This window comes from Plectropomus leopardus, chromosome 18, assembly GCF_026936395.1.
Source record: "Plectropomus leopardus strain MGB_pleo_1.0 chromosome 18, ASM2693639v1, whole genome shotgun sequence".
NCBI lineage: Eukaryota > Metazoa > Chordata > Actinopteri > Perciformes > Serranidae > Plectropomus > Plectropomus leopardus.
This window is the reverse complement of record NC_142193.1, coordinates 8,772,012-8,795,292: the sequence shown is the minus strand read 5'-3', so window position 1 is coordinate 8,795,292 and position 23,281 is coordinate 8,772,012. Positions and strand designations below refer to the sequence as shown.

The window sequence follows — 23,281 nt, the reverse complement described above, 5'->3', positions numbered from 1 at the left end:
CTGCACGTACCAAAAAGCACTGGAGCAACAGTATAATAATCTAGTTATGATTACTAATGAATTTGGGTGATGTGTTCCTGTAATAATCATCTTACCTTGCGCATTTGTCCGCGCTAAACACCGCACGGCACCTGCTGTCACATCATCCACCCGCCACTTCTTCTGACGTTCATTCAATTAAGTTAAAAAAAAAAAAACAAAGTTCGTTTTCTCGAGATAACGACTTAATATCTCAGGAAAACAAACTCCGTTTTCTCGAGATAACGAGATAATATCTTGTTATAACGAGATAATATCACGCTAAGTATACTTTAAGTACTGGCTACCTACAGGGTAATTTAGATGAAAGATGTCTGAAGTTATCTCATAAGTTTTTTGTAAGTACGGGGTACTTTAGGGGAAAGATGTTTGAAGTTATCCTCTAAGTATTTTGTAAAGTACTTACGGGGTACTTTAGAGGGAAATAAATTAACTTATCCTTTAAATATTTTCTTAGTACTGGGTACCTACGGGGTATGGTACAGGTTTATAGATCCAAATGATTTACAAAAATGGGATCCTGCTAATAATGCAATTCTCTGTCGTATTGATAGTTATTAGGACTTATTATACTTTTTAGTTTTATTCTCTAGTTATCTTACTTGTCTTTGGCATCATCAGGTATATTGTTTGAACAAACAACACACCAAGGTTTTTTTTTTTCCCTCTTTATTGAACATACAAATCATACAGGCATTCAGCTGGCGAACATGAAATGGACCCCTCATTCATCCAACACTGCAGCAATGCACATGGAGCAGGCTTGAGTGAAAACAAACCTACCTTTTCTTAGCTCCATAGAAGGCTTGTGTCATCATCCACGGAAGAAAAAGTGACACAATTCAGTAATCTAATCAGAATAAATAACAATGCAAGTCTCCACTGTTCCCTTTTATTGCCCTGTACCTACAGAGTACTTACGTTGTACTTGCAAAGTACTACCATGTACTTACACAGTATTTACAGGGGTGTGGGCTGGATTATGGAGTGTCCACTGTGCCCCCTTGTTACCCTTTAATTACATAGTAACTACTCTTTACTTACAAAGTACCTACAGGGGTGCAGGGTGGATTATATAGTATCCACTGTTCCCCTTTCTTACCATGTAGCCACACAATACTTATCCAGTACTTCCAGATCATTGCAGGGGTTGCAGGCTGGATAGATTATCCACAGTTACCTGTTCTTTCCCTGTACTTACATAGTAATAAAAAGGGTGCAGACTGAATTATGGAGTATCCACTGTACCCTTTTTGTTACCCTGTTATTACACAATATTTACTTTGCACTTACAAAGTACTTTTCCTTCTTGAATCTCAAGAATCTTTGTGTGTTTTGTAACCTGCCTAGAGGTGACCTCAGTACTTAAATATATTAGGACATCTTTCCTCTAAATTACCCTGTAAGAAGCCAGTACTTACAAAATACTTAGCAGGTAACTTCCTACATCTTTCCTATAAAGTACCCTTCTATAGTACCCTGTAGGTACCAGGTACTTATAAAACACTTAAGCGATAACTTTTAACACCTTTCCTCAAAAGAACCTTGTAAGGGTCACATTAGTGTCATGTAATTACATCGTAAGTGCCACATAATTACATGGTAAGTCACGGGCTGTATTATAAAGTTCTGCCAAAATTAAGTACTGTACTCAAATCCAATTTTAATGTGCTACAGTTCAGATTGAAATATATATATATATATATATATATATATATATATATATATATATATATATATATATATATATATATATATATATTTTACTTTTTTAAACAATATTTAGTAGTTACCTTTCAGATGAATATTTCATGTAAAAACAGATATGATATGCTTATAGAATATAACATCATTTAAGCTTAAACCAGTGGAAAGATACATTTACCTTCTAAACTTCTCACATGGTTTCCTTTCAACAGTGTTTGGTGGTAATGCATTACATTTACTCATTTACATGTACTTGAGCCACCACACATCATATTAAGCGTGTTGGGTGCAACCCCTAGACAATAGAAAGCAACACTCTGCAATGCATCTACAGAAGACTACAAAGTTATTGCAGTAACACATTCTCTTCCTAAGTCGTCATATGTTGTCGCTTTGCAGTGGACTTTCACGTCTGAATATTACACTCTAGCTATCCTTCTGCGTTTGCTGTTTATGTTGCGGGATTAACATTATGTCAACTTAAGCACTAACGTTTAGGCAACAAAAGCACATGGCAACTAACGCCAGGACATCAACAAATGCACATGCTGGCACAGGTGGTTAGGATTAGGAGGAGACAGGGAAAAAAACATCACATTCAAAACAGGAAGCAAACACCAGACTCCCACATTAAAGTCCAGTTGTACGTTTAAGCTAAAGGCTCAAAAGTTTAAATGATATGTCACAAAAACAGCAAAGAGAGTAACAGCTAAGGACTAAGAAAGTCCTTCAAACTTTTTTCTCTTTTCTTTAGCAGCAGAACCTTTTTTTTCTTCTTTTCTCTCCGGATAATCATCCCAGGACTCCTGAAACTTATCTGGTGAACTTTTCCGATGGGCCAATAAGTTGGGAACCAGACTGAACTAACTGTATAGAAAGTACTTAAAACTAGTTCCACTTGAAGAAGCAACCAAGGTAAAAATGCTGCTGATGTATCAGTATTAACAATATATAATAATATTTCAGTTTGTGGATACTTTTAATACCTTTATGATTTTATTTGATTTTAAATGCAGGAATGTTTGCATTGTTGTATTGGTACTTGTACTGAAGTAAAGGATGTGAATTCTTCCACCACTGGGATTTAATCACAACAAGTAATAAACAACAATATTTTTTCAGATTCTTGAGTCACTCTGGAATTAACACACTCGACATGGAGAGCCAAAAACATGAGGACAAAAACAGTGAGAGGAGCGTGAGAAGGAGGAAGCACCTGCCTTGTCAATCATTGCAGAGCCAAGAAAAGGAGAAGTCCCTGAAAACCGTCCCAGCGGGCCTTCGCAGATTACTGCCTCACACTTATCGTATCCCCCTGCGCCCAATCCTGCCCTACATGTCACCATAGCGCCACCATGTTAACATGTAATGAAGCAACATGATAGGACATTTAAGGGCCGAGCTGGGAGGTAATGTACACTGGAATATTACATAGTGATGGTGGACTGTATAATGTTATGCACAGCGGCCTTAAACACACCCAAAGGTCAGGGTACAATACTATTTAAGCCGTCTCACTGACAGCAGTAAGCAGCAGGTGTTGAAATTTGTTTTCGTGCCTCACACAGAGCATATCTGGTATTATAGGAGTCGGCGCTAAGCAGATAGTTACACTACATTAAAATTCTTCTTCTAATAGCAGTGAGACACTGTCTCGTGACAGGCAGTTATTTCCTATTAACTTGTATCAATTAAGGCGTGCCAGTAAAGGAAAGATTCACTGCCATGGCATACCATACCATACTATACTATACTGTACTGTACTGTACTGCACTATACCATACTGTACTATACTATACTATACTGTACTGTACTGTACTATACAATACTATACAATACTATACAATACTATACTATACTATGCTATACTATACTATACTATACTACACTGAACTGTACTGTACTGTAATATACTATTGCTTTTCGTCTGGTGAACATGTATTATGTATTGTATGAAGTACAGCACTAAGCAAAATGTTGATGTATGTGTATTATACCTGAAATTTCCACAAAATGCTGTTTTATATTTCTGCACTGCACTTTTTATTCCTCTATACTTATCTGACAGTTCTAAATTGCTTTACATTTTGGGGTTTTACAAAATATAATTAGTGATAAATGATAGAATTGAACACAATACAATACAGTATATTTTCTTGTCATTGTACAGATAACAGAATTCAGTTGCACTGACTGAGTGTGGCTCAAATAGGATAAAAGGCCATAAGATAAAATGAAATAAATACACACACAGCAGTTCAAACATACAAACACAGTACCTATGTATACATTATGTTGCACAGAGAGTATTGCACAAGAATTCAAGTGCTTCTCAGTGAAGTACTGTGTGTTTTAGTGCAGTGTTCAGTGATGAATGATGATGCTGTATTACTGATTTACCTACTAAAAAACATAGAAAGTAGTAGTAGTTACAATTGAATAACTATCTGTGTGAGAAATGTCCCATCAGGTTTAAATATTAATATTAATGTCACAAAGTCCAGCTCAGCTGTGTGTCACCTCCAGCCACATTTCCACTTTGGTCCCTGATCCTGAACCTCTCATCTGCCTGCAATCACCTCATTCTCTTCACCTGAGCTTTCCCACACATTTCCCCACCTGCACTTCATTCCCTCATCAGTCCTCCACTTTAAAAGGGCCAGTCTCAAACACTCTTTTCCTAGTTTGCCTTTCTTGGTTTGACAAAGTGCATACTCTTGTTCATTCTCCCTCTCAGTGCAATCCTGATTCACATTTGGTGTTACCCACATTCAGTGGGCGCTCCCTGAGCCAAAGAAGGAGACGCTTATGAGAACAAATCCACTGAGCTGAGGAACATGTGAGAGCCGCTACTCAGCGACACTATCATTACGCAGTAGCAAAAAATACACCTGCTGAGCTGAAGAGGAATAAGTGAGCCACAGTTGCATGCTCAGTGTCACAATGCACACACACCCTGAGCCAAAGACAATAGCCGATCAGGAGATTTTTATTTATCAGACTGAAAAAGCTAAGAATGAATGTAGAATTTAGCAAACTTGCTGTTCCTACAGATCTTGTTGCTGGAGCTGAGGGGGGGGGTAAATGAACCAGAAAAATCATGTGTCAAAAAACAGGGTTACATAACAGGAAAGGTCACCCATGAGGAGCCACTGAGTTGTGGATTAGGGGCCAACAACAAATTCTGACTCATTTTTGTTAATCTTACAGTTTAAGTTTAGTGTAAATTCCTACATTTGTAGGATGGTTAATCCTCATATTCAATTATAAAATTGCAAAAAAATCAACAAAAACAACAACAACAACAACAAAAAAAGAAACGCACACACATGCATGAGAGGGAGCAACCAAAAGTGGAAACAAACACCAAATTGTTTGACTTAAGTTATAAAGCCCCCAAATTCCTTAATGTGTTTTATTTATTTATTCATTCATTTATTTGTGCACCACAAACAATATGGCTTGTTGTGTATTTTGATTGCACAAGACATCTTGGTCCATCCTGTGTGCACACAATGCCGACAACACAATAACATTTGCACAAGATTAACCCTTCAAGACCTGGTGCTACATCATTTTTCTTGTGCTGCTTTCAGATGCCTGTAACCACTATTTAAACTTTTGAATTCTGAGCAAATTGATGCAATTTCTTTCAAATATGTGAAAAATGAGCAACTTGATAATAAATGTTTCATATATTAGTAGAGTTAAAAATCATTTTTCTTTTAAAAAGATAGGGAAAAATCTTTATAATCATCATAGCATATTTCAATTTTAATTTGCAAAGTCAGACCATTTTTTTAGACACTCTCTCCAGGTCATTTCAGTGTTTTGTTTTCTTCTAACTATCTTTTACATTTAAGTTTAACTATCTATTTTTTTTGCTTTTATTTTTATTTTTTATTTATTTTCAAGTAATTTTCTTGTACTTTTAACTAATTTCTTGCTAATTTTGGGGTAATTTCTTCTTTCGTTAGTCGTTGCCTTCTTGCAATGTTTCTGGAGGAAATCTAGACAATTTGCTCAGGTTTCAAAGGGCTAAAAATATGCTTTTGGACCACATGGCCTCTGCAGAAAGTACTTATATTTCTAAATATTACTTTCCTCAGGCTGCACTGCCCCCTGCCCTTGCATTATGATGTGGCCAAAATAGTGGCGCTCATTACAAATGAATAAGTGCTCAATTAAAAGCTACTTGAGACGACTGAAAATGTCAGTAACATCTGCGCTCACAGACTAGTTACAAGCTGTTATTTTCAAGATCTGACCACACCAGCACTTCAGTGCACTTCACTCCAACTTCTCTGCCAGAGTGCACTTACAGTCGCTGCTGATTGATGGGATCTGAGATTGACGACAGCTCTCCACTGAGAAGCTGGCTGCCATCTTAAATACTGACTGCCACGACTCCCCACACAGACACACACACCTATAGCCTGTGTCAGGGTCAGTTTAAGCTGCAGTTTTAAAATCGGTGGCTGTTCATCCACAGGTCAAAGGTCATAATGTTGCTTAGGTTGCAAAACAAAGCACAAATACATAAAGTGTTTTCAGGCATCAAAATCTCAAATATTCCAGACATGTGAGCACCATTTCACATGAATGTGTCTGTCAGACTTGGGGTGTGTGCCTTTGCGCACATGCTTGGTCCATGTGTATGCAAATGAGCATGCATACTTGGGATATACTGGGTATTCACTTGTCTCCATCTATCTGATCCCTAGAAAGGATCCCAAGTTTCATGTGACAGGACCATCCCTTTGGGTAACTGCTGCATCCAACCAAAACTTATGTACATTCCCTCCCCCCTCCGCTTGTCTCCCCCCACCTCATTAGGAAGTCAATAAGAGAGACCCTCCAGAGACGGACAGGCACACTATCACAAGACCTCCCCATTTGATGCCAACCAGCGCTGTGAGCACCAAGGACATCATGCCTGTGCCCAAGAAAGCAGGTAAGAAACCGTCAACACCTGAGTCTCTGCGGGGACCTGTGAGGGACAATACACAGTGCCATGAGAGTGAAAGCATCACCTGTTTGTCATTTATCACTGAAACTACAATTAGCATTTGCTACAACATCAAATAAGTGGAGGTATGTCGTCCTTATAAGGTTAGGGGTTAGAGTTAACCCTTTGGTACCTGGATTGATATCACTTTTCTTGTGCTGCTTTCAGTCCTTTCAAAAGGATTTAACCCTTTAAAGCAGGAGCAAATTGGCTTGAATGCTTCAAAAAACATGGGAAAAAAGGCAATGAGTGACTTGGAAAGTCGGCAAATTGCAAGAAATTTGTAATTTATAAATGTATTAAAAATAAAGTAGGGAAGTTTTTCAGAAAACTGTATTTATAATTATCATAATTATATAGTGAAAATTATGTTAGGGATGTTTTCTAGTAATTTCCTTGTTTGTTCTCTTTTTTTTCTGTGTTTTTCTTTTTTTAATATTAATTTTAGGGTAATTTCTCTTACTTTTTATGAATTTCTGCTCAAGAAATTTCTTGCTCATTGTTTTCCACCAATGTGTTTGAAAGCAATCAATGCAATTTGTTCAGGTTTTAAAGGGTTAACCCTAAGCCTAATCCATGGAAAATATGGAAGTTGCAATGTGTTATACTTTGTGCCACGTTCATTTAAAGATAAAATATAACTTAGTAAATTTGAATCTGAGTTAAATAAATATTTCCTGCTTTTGATAAATGCCATGTGGCCCTGAACTCACATCTCAACTTCGAATTTGAATCACATTTCTTTTGTACTTCTTCTCTCTGCTGAAATGCATTCACCAAATGACAACTCCTTTCTTATATTAGCAATATTAGAGCATTAAGGTCATTCAAAATCCTAATTATTGATTTTGGTTTTTTTCTCACTTTTTGCAATATTATTTGTCAATTTCCAAATTTTAAATTAAGGTCTTATTAATAATCAATCATGCAATGAGCATGAGGACGTACCATGTTGAATTTTAGGCATTTTATATTTTATTCAAAGTGTGTCACCACTTGAGCATAAAACTCTTATTTATTGCTTGTAATAGTGATTTATTATTAATTTATTATGTGTTTTATATGCTGTTAATTTGATGTTATTACACTGCCTCATGCTGATCAGCCTCTGTGCCAAACCTCCTTCCTCACCTTGGATTCTCTGGACCGTAATTCATGTCAGCAAAGTGCATGAACGATCCACTCTTGGGACGGTTATGGTTTCGCATGCACTTATGCCAACTCTTACCGAATCCCCTTAATGCCAAAACCTCATCTGCAATTTAAGAGCTCATATTTCTGCTTGTCTTTCTCCTTTCCGTGCTCATACACCTGTCTCAGCTCTGTCACTACAGGTAGTTCTTCATATAAACATCTATTGTCTATTGTCCCCTGGCTTCTTTTGGATATTCCTAATCCATGCTCAGGGTTTCCTATCCCATAATAGCATACATAACTCAGACAACCCCCCCTCCTCTCAACTCCCAGCCCAAATATTACTAATCCGTCCTCTGGCAGTCGCAGTAATGAAGTGTGAAATGCTGCACGGTAATTCAAGTCCTAAAATGTAAAAGCCCTGGCTCTTTGATTCTTCCATTATGTAACGTAATGCTCTGCTCTTTGACATCTCCTCAAGCATCATCAGAAGTTTACTTTGTCACCATAACTGAGAGATAGTCTCATTAAATAATGTGATTAGTTCACATTGGTTGCATCAACTGAATAATGTTTTTAATGTCTTCATTCTGTTCAGGAGCTCACAGGAGGACTCGAATTTGATAGATTAAGTCCCTTTTGTTTCAGTGTGAGGTCTTGTAGTATTTTTCCTTTTGAATTCTAACTTTTCCCAGAATTCGTCATCCATATGTCTCCATGTGTTCTATTTCCTCCCCTTTTCTACCTCACATGTGAGCAGGGCTCCCAGCCAAGGAGTCTTGAGAGGAACCAGAGGGATGAGCCGGGGCCCACGCCAACTATGCTCATCTCTCTCCCTCCACCTCATCTCACTATCTTCTGATCTTGCTGTCTCAGTGGGATGTTTTGAACCTGATCTGCACAGATAATGTAGCTCCATCCCACTGCGAGGGGAATCTGGGGCAGGAAAAAAAAGTCTAAAACAGCCTCCAAAGCAAACAGTGATCCTCTGTTGGCCTTTTGGCGGAGTCCCGCTGAGCTGTTCGCTCCTGCAAACACGTGCTCTGAAGGACAAAACTCGTGTTTTGTATCTTGTGTGAATCCAAGCCAAAATCCATCTCACTGACAATCACCCTTTTGAAGTTATACCCAAATCCAGCTCAGTCGTTTGACAGTTTTTGCCCAAACTCCAACAGCTTTGTCAAGATTCTCTCTGCTTGATTCATGAGGTGTCTTTTTTATGATCTCGCTGCCCTTATATATTTCAAAGCCTCACACCTCATGCTTGCACCCCACTCCGTCTCCTCCATGTCTCTATTAGCATGATGTCAAGTCATCAATCTTTTTGACTATCTGTTTATCTCTGCGGGGCTTTCCCTGTTGATCCCACTGAGCGTGGACCGGCATTCGCCGGGGTTTAACCTCCACAGAGCTGGCCCATCTCCAACCACCCACCTCACTTACTGCCAGCCTGATATCTCACTCCAAGGTTACCCGAGGTGTTCACCGCGTTCCCCTTAGAGAGACATCTTCTCGATTTGAAGATGGATATATTATACGTCTGTCTTCTAATCTACCCTCTGTAATTCCTCGTAATGCCTGCACTATTCCACAAGGCTTTTCTTTCATCTCGTCTCACCTGCTGTGTTCCTTTATGTGTGAGATCAGGGAAGTAGGGGAAGAAAGACAAATGAAGTGATCTGTCACCAGTGTCTTTTTGCTCAAAGACGACTACATGACCTTCACTATATCCCTCTCTGTCCTGCTAAATCTGTCCTCTCCTTGTGTCCATCTGCTGGTCAGACGGACAGTGGTTCAGCAGTCAGTAAAGAAATGTGGACAAAATCCAAGCTCAAATCTGCTTTGTAATTAGAACCTAAGCCTCAGTAGGGTCCGATTAATATTTCTCCATGCCCAGTCAATTATCAGATTTTCGACATAATGATCTCCTGTGTAACAGTTATACTGTGTATATTTAGATTTTTAATTACAGCTTAGTATTTTAGACTTTAAAGCAGCAGCCGTCTCCGCCTTGAAAGCAAACTGTTTTAAAAGTTGGCACTCTCACAACACATTTGCCAAGCTTCGAAGAACCGCGGGCCAGCACGATTCAGGGAAAGCAATGCCACCCCCTCAATCACATCCGATGACTGCAGATGTTTGCCAGACTCCAGTTTGTCCTCCTGGTTTTTACGCTTCGGCTGGCGTCCCCAACTAAGGGTCAAACAGGCGGAGAGGTTATGTTACTTCAAGTTCTGACATGTCCCGGGATAAACCATCCCACCTGAAAGAGCTGACTCTCCTCTGAGGGCACATGAGCACAGATAAATCATCATGTTAAAACATTCAGCGCGGTTATTCAGTGCATTTACATTCATGGTAATAATCGAATAACACAAAAAGCCACGTAAACACTTTACTTTTGAAAAATGTTTTTGTTTTGTTTGGTTCTACTTTTTCGTTTAACAATCTACACATAGCACACTTGTCCAAAGACTCAAAAATCAACACATAAGACACAAATTCAATTCAACATGGAATGTGGACATGCAGAGACACAAAAAAGGCACCATAATACAAAATTTAGAATTCAACAAAAAAGTTTATAAGACAATCAATGTGTTATGGAAAAGGCAGAATCATGTGACAAGATAAAAACACAAACTTAAATTACTTATTTGTTGGGAAATATATCTAGCATGCTCAAGTACTGCACTAAAGTACACATTGAAAATACTTCCACTACACTTTTCTCCTCTCCTCCACTTCATTCTGGTGAGAAATATAGCCCAAAGTTCACAGATTTTACACATAAAAACATACATACATGCATATGCATAATATGATGATCTTTTAAAATATGATGCATTAGAGATTAATATAGGCTCACTTAAGCTCCACAGCTTGACTTCAATCTACTAAAACAGTGAAATGCTACTCTCAAATACATGCATCAGTGATAATAATCCAATAATATTGTGCAACATTACAGTGTGCATTTTTTTCCAGAATACCTTTGATACTTTAAAGGTGTGTAAAATGTAGGGACAATTATTGGCAGTCATGGAATATAATATCCATAATTTCTGTTTTTGTTGTATAATCACCTAAAAATAAGAATTCTTGTGTTTTCATCAACTTAGAATCAACCATTTATATGTACAAACAGAGCGGATCTTCTTCATAAGAGTCTGCCATGTTGTTTCTATAGTAGCCTAAAATGAACAAACCAAACACTGGCTCTAGATAGCATGTAACAGCTTTGATTGGTCTGTCACAGTGCAATATTAGGACTATTATGGCACTATTATGACTTCACGTTATTGTCAATGTCGAAGTTCTTCAGGGTTATCACAGCTTTTTTTAAAATCGGTGACTTAAAAGCTAGTTTCTTCCCATATGATCAACCAAAGAGAGTGAAAAACTGTACCTTGGTATTATTTGTTTCCATTCTGCCCAATCTGTATTTACCAAATCACAGGCAAAGCAAACTAAAAGTGAACACAGTTAATGTTGCAAAAACAACCCTAAACCACGTTGCAATGCATCATTTCAGCAGTTAATGGTCAAGTATGGTTTATTCACACCAATTTGTATTTTAAGAAAATAACAGAAAGATATAAAATGATATAAAGACTGAAGTTAAGGGATAAGTGTGCAAAATGACGAGATAATGCAGAATATATGAATTTGCCGGTATGATGTAAAATACATCAAGTGGGGTTTAGATATTTCTCTCAGTTTTGATCACCACATATCTTCAGTGAGAGCTGGAACTCACTGATACAGAAAATATGTGTGATATTCTCATACTGAATGGGAAAATGCTATTCTCAACATAAAAGGGAACATTTATGGGAAACCCTAGTGGTTAAGTAAATGTGTCTTATGTTAAGCCTGTTCTCAGGCCCACTAATGCATTTACTACACAGCCATGAGCTATATGACAATCACACTTCGACGCTCCCTTATATGGAATCAGGCAAAATTGTGTGTTCTGTCTAATTTTGGCAAAAGGACACACAAAATTAGTAAATGTGGTGATGTAACAGCCTGATAGGTGAGTGAGAGCAGTCGGTGTGAAATGTGAGGAAGAGAAACTTGAGCGTGGGTGACTTACTTATGCAGGGGGGTGGGGTCAGACGATGACCTGACCGGCCAGTATTGAATCAGTTTTCTCCGAATGTCAGAAGACACAGTGACTCACAAACTGGAGGAGGAACAGACGAACAGAGATTACACACCATGACAACCATGCCCACAGGCGGTGTGAAGTAACAGCATCATACAGAAATATTCTTAGAATGAGACCGCCTGCTGTCACTGGCCATGATGTGTGTCCTCAGATGCACACAAGCTCCGGCCTCCGGATTCCTGATGTTGAAACCTAAACCTTCATGAATCAGTGCTGAGCCGACAGTGCATGCATACTCATCTGTGTGATCTACTATATGTTGAGAGTAGCAGGTGATTTACTATTGATGAATGGCAGCTGGACAGAGGCACTGATGAAGGGAGAGGCTACAGAGGAAGGTGACTTGTTGGTGCCACACTGGAGCATAGGTGTTGTGAAACAAGGAGGTTGGGGGTCCTCTGCAATTAATCTAATTTAATTTCCTGCATTGTGGTGAATTTTTCTGCACCATTTTGTGCCTTTATTGCGTCAATTTATGGTGTAAATATCTTTAATTTTTGTCAAAATAAAAGTCCTTGTATGTTTTTTTATTGTGGGAAGACAAATGCGCATGTTCTAAATATTAAGGGGGACGTGTCCCCTGCATTCCCTCCGAAATCTACACCTGTGCCCTTAAAAGTGTGTTTTGTTAAATATGTTAATGTGAGGAGGGCCATAAAATATATTCTATACAATGGTGAAGGAAGTACTTGGATCCTTCACTTAAAGACACAGTTCACCCCAAAATCAAATCACATATTTTTCCACTTACTTCTAGTGTTATTTATGCATTTAGATTGTTTTGGTGTGAGTTGCCACATGACGGAGATATCGACTGTCGAGATGTCTGCCATCTCTCCAATATAATGGAAAGAGATGGCACTCGGCTTGTACACTTCAAAGTGCCAAAAAATACATTTGAAAAACAGCAATGCCTCTTTCCACAAATCATGACCCGGTTCCTCAAGATAATCCACAGATCTTGTTGTGAGTAGTTACATTTCAGAACTATTTTCTCTCTACACCCATCAACCGTATCATCGCACAAAAAGAATTGTGCATCCAGTCAATGGTGAAAGACTCATCGCAGTGCGAGTTGTAATATGTGAGATGCATTAATGGCGTCTTCCTCACCTGAGCTGTCATGTTAGTGGTTGCTAGGCGAGCTAGCAGTAAATGCACGCTTCCTTTTGTGCATCTCTGTGCTTCCTTCTGTGCTGAACTACCAGTATAAAGTAACATAAAATTCACCTCAAAAAAGTACCCTAAAAATGTACTTAATTACAGTACTTGAGTAAATATACATGGTTACTTTTTCACCACCACATATATAGTATCACCTCGTCCTATACTTTATTGCAGTGAAATGACACACTTTCTTTTTCTTTTGCAGGGAGAAAAAACAATGTTGCAGAAGGTAAGGGGCTGCATGATGTCTAAATCACCAAAAGATAATGAGAACCATTAATTATTTAATAGATTGTGTCATGTAAATGTTATCATCCACTCATGATAAAGCTGAATGCATTTTCCTTCTAATTCTCTGGTTATCTGTCCTGTCTGTCACCACAGAGAAGCTGCCACCATATGAGCCAAATGTCCCTGAACCTACCACCAGGGCTGACTTCATGAAATGTAAAGCTTTTTGAATTATTTAGGAGAATTTTAGATATCTTACGTAAAAAAAAAAAAAAAAAAAAGAAAGCCGTTTTGAAAATAATTGATGATATTAATTAATGGCAAGCTAGCAGTGGGTGTGAAGTCACAATAAAATGCATTAAAATAATATGGAATGCAAAAATGTATCTTTTTCAATATGTTTGTTGTTATCTGAGTTATTTAAATATGAATCTAAGAAACCTAGTTCAATGTACATATATGTAATAATCAGGAAATCTAAGCTTAAGCCATAACATTAGCCAGTAAACGAGTCTGTGATTATTAGATGAAATATGTATTTTGGACAAAATATTTCTGCTGAATAAGAAATTAGTAACTTAATGATTAAACTAATTTTATTTAGTTTTTTTTTTAAATACAACATCGCAGAATGAAAACATTCTGCAGGAAGGTCCACTATAATATTTGTTAATTCTTCTTTTTAAATGTAAAATCACATTTACAAGTGCTGATCTTTCTCTATACTTTACATCCCATCCTTGTGTAAACTGCTTCTTCACCTTTAGTCTTCCTCTCTATGCTTGTATGACTTCTCTCAGATTGGCTCCCGCTCTCTATGGATGATAAAACTGCACAGAAACTGTTGTGGATTTCAGAGGGCGGCTCCAAGGTGGCCCGCACGTCAGATGCCGTCTGCCCATATCCCAACAGGCCTGAGAGATATGACCACTCACCACAGGTAGGCCTGGCTTCTGAATCATAAAATAGTTATCTTAATTGCTTTTGGCAAAACAAAACAACACCTTTAATTTTAATAGTACTTGACTATAATGAATCAGTGATGTTCAACTTGCAGCCACATTAGGCCCTCAGCAGGGTTCTGGTTGGCCCCTTAACCTTTTTCAAATTCAAAACAAAAAATAAATTGATCCTGCATTTGTTTTTTCTTTCTTTTTAAACCTTGATATGGCCCAGAATGCTTAAAACAGCATCAAATGGCGCTTGTTTATCAAAAAAAAGTGCCAGGAGAGGATCCCTCAAACCCCACGACAGAGGTGCAGTCTTAGACCCGAATAGCCTCAATTCCTACAAATGCCCCTACGTACATCTGACTTGTGTTGGGATGCTGCGTCTGGCCCCTGGCCTCTTCCTCCTCCTCCTCCACAGGCAAAGCAAGATGAGTTTCCCTGTGATAAATAATAGGACATTAGTTTTCACATTTTACTTTTATTTTTCTGTGAGTCGACCACCCGACCCCCTCAAATTTGGTCTCCCCCAATGCTGATGCCATGGCTACAGCCTTGGTTCAGTTGGTTCAGTGTATGACAAAAAAAAGCAACAAAGTCACATTTCAAAAGGTGAAGGAAGGGAATCTTTTGTTCAAAAATGACTTAAACGATTAAACAATTGGCTGCAGATTAAGTTAAAACTGTTCAAGTCATCAGTACATGGACTGGAGACTCTTGTTTTTTAACTTCAGACTGCAGCTCACTTCATCTCCTGCTGTGTCCCCCCACCTTTCTCTAGGTGCTATGTAAGGAGGGTCTGATGGGCTACCGAGGATACTGGGAAGTGGACTACGACGGCTGGGTGGTGATTGGGGTGGTTTTTGAGGGCGCACCCCGGAAGGTCCAGGACGGGCGTGGAGCCTGTGGCATCGGAGAGAACAGCAGCTCCTGGGGCGTCGGCTGGTCAGGCTCCTGCTACCAAGTGTGGCACAACAGTGAGAACGTGGACGTCCAGCTCCCCCTGTCCACCACCATGGGCGTCTACGTTGACCAGCCCGCAGGCATCATCAAGTTCCTCACAGTGGAGGGAGAGGGAGAGAAGGAGGTGCGGCTGATTCACAAGTTCAAAGCAGACATCACAGAGAAGATTTTCCCCGGCTTCTGGGTTGGCACAAATTCGTTCTGCCTTCTTCGGAAAAAGGATCAGTGACACAGTGGAGGGCTGAGGAGGACGGGAGGGAGCGAGGAGGGTGAAGCAGGAGGTGACAGGAAAGAGGATGGAGAGCTTGTGATGTTTGGGGAACAAGTGTTGGAGTTGTAAAGCAGAACTGAAGCACGTTTTGTTTGCTTTCTCTGGTTGCATGAAGAAAGCTTATTCATCTCTTATTATATCCAGAGATAGCTTATATTACTTTATTTACTACTGTGTAACTATTTATGTATTTTATTTAACGTAGAATTTTAGGTTAATGTTTTTGTAACAAGCGGGAATTTGCATGTACTAGAGTGCTTGTTTAACTTAAAGAGTCTGCATCTTTTTTTATGTGCTAAAAGTAGTCAATAAATATTGTGTAATAAAGCTGACTTGCATCGTTTGTGTGTGATACTGCACATCAGATTTAGGCAGAAATCAGGCAATTAATCCTCTGAAACCTGAGCATATTGGTTTCACTTCTTAAAAAACAAATAACAACACATGGCCCCAAAATTAAAAGAAAAATAGTTTACCTTAAAATAAGCAAAACAAGTCAAAGACAAACAAGAAAATGTACTATAAACTGCTGAAAATTAAAAAGTGTGAGCGCGCATGTGTATATATATATATATATATATATATATACATACATAATATGTAACATAATGTTAGTTTTCTGAACCTATTTCCCTAATTGTTCTTGAAAACTTCTCTAATAATTCTTCCATCTTCAGAAAAATCTTTTTTCTAGGTAATTTCCTTCACCTTTTAATAATTTCTTGTCATTTGTGGGCCATTTCTCACCAAGTTGGTCATTGCCATTTTTCCATAGGTTTCAAAGGGTCAAATAGTTTGTGAAAGGCCCCTGCACCCAGCTGATGTCAATCCAGTTTTCAATGGGTAACTTTTTTTTCACTTCAGTAGAGTGCTGCTGCCCTCTAGGGGCCTTCAATAATATCCAAACATCATCACATTAATATACCATGAGTCTTCTTTTCTCTTGGTGTTGCTCCTTTATTTGAAACAAAAGTACTTAACAGAACATTTATTTGTTTTTGAAATGTCAGAGATGGACATTTGTTCCTTTCCAATCAACCTCTCTCTCTCTCTCTCTCTCTCTCACACAGTCACTTTCTCATTCATTCTGTCATTTCAAACCAGATCTCTGGAGCAAAAAAAAAACAAAACCTAGAACTCAGTATTGATTTACAATCATTCTATCAGTCAGTCATTCATTGGCAAAAATAAAAGTACAAATAGGCATGTTATGAGGAGGTGCTGGTGTCCTCCGCTCACATTTTTGAAAAGCCACAAGCTTCATGTTAAGTCAACCATTTCTCTGGTTTCTACCCCTTCAAGGGATAGATTGGTGTTGGGTTTTTTTCTGGGGGATTGGACGATGTCAACACATGACCTGTTGGTCTACCTAACCTGTAAACGATAGGAGCGAGCAGGTAAAACGTCTACGTGGTCCTGGGAGATCACTGGCTCTTGTGCCTCATGCTAAAACTTCAGAAGAGGTAACTGACGGCAGGGCCACGAGTACGAGCTGTGAGGCGGTTGGCTTGGCTTAGCATAAAGACTGGAAGCAAACTTACAAGTTCACAATTACACCCTCCAACACAAAGAAATGTGAAAATGACCATTTTAAGGGGCTAAATGTAGGTTATAGTAACGCCAATTCATTTAATTCAAATACAAACTATACACAGCTTGTTTGCATCTAATTTCACTAGTTAAATTACATCGACATTGTCATATGAGACTAGATGTGGTATTAAATTTTGGATATTAGTGTTGTCTTTTCCTGGTTTTCAAGGCAGCATCACAGCAAAGTGGTCATTATATCTTCATCAATAATGATTTATCAAAAATTTATTGTGAAAATATTTCCTAAAGGCAATGCCCCCAAAATAGAGAGCCAGGCTAGCCGTTTCCACCTGCTTTCACTCTAAGCTAAGCTAAGCTAACCGTCTCCCCAGTGTTAAGACTAAAATGAACTGTTTAAGCTAATTTAATATCATATTTCAGAAAAGTGACCAAACTGCCATCCTTCAGCCATATATTGTTTAGGGTAACATAGCATTTAGCTTTAAAGCTACTACACATAATAACAATGCTAATATATGATGCTACAGCATTAGCATGCAACATTGGAGCCAATGATCAACCAGCTAGAGACAGCTGCTCCCTAAACGCTCATCATTTAAAGGTAATATTGCCAATAAGCAAACTTCCCAAAACCTTTATCAGCACACAAGGTGCATAACTATCAACAATCAGCCATTAGGCTACTATACACCCTGTTTTAGTGTCGTGGTTGGCCAGTGCAGTGGGGCACTACACGCTCGTCTTGGGAGTCCAATCCTAACATAGTGTTTTGGGATGTGTAGTAGCTGGTATTGTGACACGTGTGTTGTTGATGTGGGGGAATAGTGTTGAAAATGTTATTAGTGTTCATAACAACATTTCTCTTTCCTCGAAGCATGTGCCGTTAATTTTGGTTAGTGAGAAATAAATGGAGGTACTAGCTTTTACAGTTTTCACATCCTGCACGTCACATCTGCCCGCCAATCCAGGTTTCCTCCCATCACGACAACCTTTCTCTCTCTCTCTATCCCTTTCACTTTCTCTCCATCCACTCGCCTCTCTGTCTCCCTCTCAGTGCTTGAGAGAGAAGTCCCCTGTGTTGAGACGGGGCCGAGGCAGGGCCCCAAACATTTCCGTCCCATCGTTGGCTCCGGGGGCCAGCAAGGCCTTCATACTGGCTGCGATATGCTCCAGGTCAGCACAGCCCACCTGAGAGACAAACACACAGAGACCGGGTGCACTTTATACAAGGTGATTAGAAAGGACTAAACCTGGACAAAAACTGAAAAACTCAGTGAAGACTTCCTCTGTTTTATACTAACTTTTTTTAAAACTATTCTCTCAGAAAAGGGTGTTGGACAGTCTGACAAGTTATTTGAAAATATTTGCCCGGCATGACCTCGCAGGATTGTCACACACACTTTTACGGTCACATGAACTGATGGAGCTGTCACGGTCATTGGTTGGCACATCAGAATAGCGAGAACTGAAAAGCTCCTTTGTCTAGTCTTCAGACAGCCTGACATATATCAACTGACATTAAAAAACATAAAAACAAAAAAACTACTCAATTATCAAGTCATTCATTATCTCTTCAATATTTTTCTAACTTTCAGAATGCATGCTTTTGAATTTAAAGGCCCCATGTAGTGCTCTTTTTCAGCTTCATGTTTGGCTTTTGGGTTCTTACTATAACATGTAGGAAAACATTATTTTTCCACGCTGTCTGCCTGAATATACCTGTATCCACCCTCTGTCTGAAATGCTCCGTTTTAGGGCACTGTCTCTCTAAGTCCCCCCTCCTGAGTGTGCTCTGGTTGGTCAGTGTTTCTGTGTCATCAACATCTGCACTCTCTGCATTTCTGCACTATCACTGCAGCTGGGGAATGACTGGTCAATAGTCAGGCTGCTCGAGAGTTAGTTAGCCTTGCAGAATATGTGATCTACCTCAGTTTAAAATAAAACAGCTTCATGCTATCTGAAAACTTGAGCTAAACTCACAGATAGCCAGCTCACCCACTAATCTCCCAGAACATCTTAATTTCTTATCTTAATCTCTGCATGCAAACCAGCAGCTCTGTCCTTTTGCACACTGAAATGAGCTCACCCGCTCTCCACTGTTGCTGTCTCCTTGAGCCCTGTTTCCTCTGCAGCCCCACACCGGCACAGACACAGGTAGTGATCGGGCAAGAGCCATGGGGTGGGCGTTACGGGACGAGTACGCAGCATGACCCATAGCCATGCCGCGTGTCGGCGGGGGAGCGTCCTCGCTCAAAGAGCCTGGAGAAGGTAGAAGAATGTATGCAGATGATGCACTAATGTTTTCTGTGCACATATGCTGCTACTTTCAGAAAGCAAACTAAACTCTTACCATCAGTGCTCTCCTCCTCCCCATCCGACTCAAAGAACGGCTCGCAGTCCCGAGACAGCGAGTCCTCGTCCATAGAGAAGACACCTGAAACAAAAAGATAAATCCTCAGAATGGATGCAAGTCAAAGTGCTTAAAAGACACAAATTAACTGCATGGCTCCTCACCGGCACTTTCATTCCCGTAGGGTCTCCTCTCATCCATGTCCTCCTCCTCTTCCTCGTCCTCACACTCTTCTTCCAAGTCCACAATCCCAGATCTCTGTCTCCCCCGCTCTGCCTCCAGCACACTCTTCTCCATCTCCCTCTCTCCATTACCGTTCTGCCCGCCGCCCTGCCCAGTCACAGCTCCCGCATTGTAGATTGATGGGTAGCTTTGGGAATATCTGCTATTGGGACTAACTCCACCCACGCCTCCGTCTCCTGTAAAGCTCTGCAACAACAACAAAATCCACCAAAATATGGGTGTGAACTTTTTAAGTGAGTATCTTTGTGCAGTACTCAGCACATACAGGTCACTTACCCCCCTGTGTCCGGGGTCAGAGGTCATGTCAACCACCAGCTTGGTTCCTCCCTCTCCCCCCGCCTGGCGTGTGTGCTTTTGGGCTGTTAGCATGGTCGTGGAGTGCAGCACGCCGATGTCGTCCATGTAGCGGCGCGCCGACTCAGCCAGAAATCCTTGACCCCATACATTGTAGGAGAAGTCACACTCCTTAGGAAAGGCACTGCTGCTCTCCCGTTTCCTCATCCCATCTCCGCCTCCAGCCGAGGACCGGAACTTCTTACATGCTGTAAGTATAGCCAGGTCGCAGCCAGACTTTTGGCAGTACATTTCTGCAGCAGAAAGTAGCGCCAGCCAGCTCTCTTTGTGGTTGTCTGGGATCTCCGGCTCGGATGACTGGTTGATGGAGGCCATAATGGTGCTAAGTGCAGTCTACAGCTTTCTTAATGAGAGAACTGAGAAATGCTGATGAATGATGAGGAGTTCTGAGGTTTACACTTATCAGACGCTTGGATAAGGTTGGATTCTGGGGGCAACGAGTACTGACGGGGAACTTTGGTAGCTGCAGTGTATCTGACTTTGTTCAAAAGTCACTTGAGTTTCTTCTGTCCTGCTGGTGTTAGTTTTAGCACTGGTGAAATGTAAGGGGAAATAATGTACTAGGTAAAGAGGCACTGGGTGACTAAGATATGATATTGGGCGGTGTCCTTACACACTGAAGAGCCAGGGGAGAGAAGAGATGTTGCCAAGTTGCTGGTGATACCTGAAAAATAATCAAGGTTATATGCCAAAATCTGAAAATGACAAAAGATGCATCTCACTGTCAGTACCTGCTTGTCCTTTCCTCTCTTTAAAAGAGTATGAGTAGAAAAATAATAAACATTTGAATATGTGCATATAAACATACAAAAACAACCTGCTTAAACTAATCTGTCTCCAGACTGTCGCAGCCTCCACGAGCTGCTTGACACCAATCTATGCTAATGCTACTGTAGCTACTGTAACGTTAGCAGCTGTCGCTTTACAATGACCTGCTCTCCATCGACCTACTTCACTGTCATCTTTGCAGTCGTTACTGTCTTGTTATAAAGTGCACGCCAAGGACCTGTCCTGCACGGTTTCTGTCGCTGCAGCAGCTGTTGTTGTTGATCTTGTTATTTATTCTGTGTTGTGTGCAGCCTCCTCATGATGGAACCACATTTCACCTCCATTTTTCAGGCTTTAACAGGAGCCGAGACGCGCAGGTATAAGTGACAGAAACGAGGCCAGACGTTCACCCACCTGTTCAGTTTCTTTCTTCCACGTTGCCAGATGTTTATCAATCCTTAACTTTATTCTTTTTCTTTTGGTCATACGTTTTCTACATTCTCCCACGGTTTCTCTCCCCTAGCTAGGCTCGACACCAGCAGCAAGCTAGCAAGGACTTCACGGCATTTCCGAGGAGGAATTTCAAAATAAAAGCCGCGGCAATAAATAAGAGCTTAAAATAACGATAGTAGGGGAAGGTAACGTTATCATATAGGAATTAGTCATGTGTGGTGATCTAATATGCATGAAGGTTTATTCTATCTGAGGAACATTCAGTCAACTATGATAATCTTTGAAACATAAGGGAATATGTCTATAATTTCTCATTTACCTATTTCAAAAAAACTTTCCAAGAGAGAACTACGTAGTTCAGTAATAATCGTCAAAAATAAAAACACAGTTCGATTACAGTTGCTCTTACACTTACACCTGATTAATTCCATCTAGAGAGTTTATTAGTCAGAGAGTAGAGAACTTCAGCTGGGAATGAAAATATGAAATTTATTCACAGAAGCAAGCACATATTCAATAAAGTTCCTTTTTCTTTATAACTAGAAAAAATGGACAGATAAAATAAAGTGCAATTGTCACAGGTGTCGTAATGGGAAGATAAAGTGGAACTCAGGGTCCAAATGGGAAGAGGGCTCTCAAAAACTATGGAAAGAAAAGTTTAAAGTAATTGGTGCCATAACTAAATGAAAATTGGCTGGATAAATCGGTTGAAAGAATGAACTTTGGATTTAAAAAAGAGCAGAATCTTTCTAAGGCCCAAAATGGTTTAATGCACCCCTACACTTGAATTTTTTTCCTAAATGCACCTCATGAGTGACTTCTTATAATGCTGGAGCACCAATGTATACTGTAATGTCTTTCCCCAGAAAAGGGAAACTGGGATTGCGAATAAAGAAAGAAAGAAAGAAAGAAAGAAAGAAAGAAAGAAAGAAAGAAGGAAGGAAAGAAAACTGACTTTGCAAAATAACTAAATAATAAAAGGTGCATTTGAGACATGGATCAAGAGAGGAAGGGTTTTGGGGGCCCACAGAGATCTTATGCATCTTATGCATAGGTCCCACAATTCAGTGCTACGCCCCTGGCTACTGTCAAACATTATTTTGACTTGAATATATTTTATGTTATGGAGGATGCACAGTGAATACAACATGTGTCAAAGAATCTATTCTTAGTTTAATGCCTCTGTTTTCTTCCATGACAGTCAAGTTTGTAGCCGTAATTAATCATCAGATGTACTTGAATATGTATTCTGTCACAATTCTTTTAATTTGAAGACCAATGACGTCTGCTCTCATCCGGTTTTGTTTATATTAGCTTTGGCTGACTTGATGCAGCTTTGACGTCACCTGTTTACTGACTTCCAATCGAGCGCACGTTGTACACGTGACCGAGCTCTGTGGGCGGGCTCGTGCTCGCCTTGCTGTGCACGTGTACACCCCACCACCTACTCCTCCCCACCTAAACCAGAGAGCATCTCTGCCTGAACCCACCGAACAGCTGCTCTCAAGCCACATGAGCATGCTGTTCAGTTATGTCAGTGCTAATGTTTATAGTATCTACATTATGTAACATGTGAGTCCGTGTGAAACGATAACAGCAACTGTACCCAAAACTACAGTAAAATTATTAATCACTGAGTAGGTTTTCACTTACAAATAATTAGATTTGGATTTTGGTGCGTAAACATACAGTAAAAATATTTAGAGAAAATAAAAATAAAGAAAAGTCCTGCAACACTCAAGAACATTAACAAAATACAATAAAAATATGACAAAGATACTTCTTAAAAGTTTTATGACATAGCAAATTTGTGAAATATAGCTGTTGCAGAATGAGGAAGCTGAGCAGGATATGCAAAAACATTAGTCAAGGGATGTGCAAAAAAATAAGAAAATCACAAAGATCATTCCACAACCAA

The 23,281-nt window shown here is 39.6% G+C and overlaps 2 protein-coding genes across 2 annotated transcripts; one reads left to right on the top strand and one right to left on the bottom strand.

Annotated features, from left to right (window-relative positions):
* Window positions 1-6,546: 6,546 nt before the first annotated feature.
* Window positions 6,547-15,973, top strand: LOC121956047 (tripartite motif-containing protein 16). Its single transcript, XM_042504129.2, has 5 exons — window positions 6,547-6,700; window positions 13,435-13,458; window positions 13,614-13,676; window positions 14,261-14,400; window positions 15,189-15,973. The coding sequence occupies exons 1-5, from the start codon at window positions 6,646-6,648 to the stop codon at window positions 15,597-15,599; spliced, it is 693 nt and encodes a 230-aa protein (XP_042360063.1). The 5' UTR covers window positions 6,547-6,645; the 3' UTR covers window positions 15,600-15,973.
* Window positions 15,974-16,574: 601 nt separating this feature from the next.
* Window positions 16,575-21,476, bottom strand: akt1s1 (AKT1 substrate 1 (proline-rich)). Its single transcript, XM_042505571.2, has 6 exons — window positions 21,325-21,476; window positions 20,065-20,806; window positions 19,710-19,974; window positions 19,546-19,629; window positions 19,282-19,454; window positions 16,575-18,383 (listed from the first exon to the last, which is right to left on the bottom strand). Exons 2-6 carry the CDS (start codon window positions 20,455-20,457, stop codon window positions 18,246-18,248), a joined length of 1,053 nt encoding a protein of 350 aa, XP_042361505.1. The 5' UTR covers window positions 20,458-20,806; window positions 21,325-21,476; the 3' UTR covers window positions 16,575-18,245.
* Between the last annotated feature and the right edge of the window lie 1,805 nt (window positions 21,477-23,281).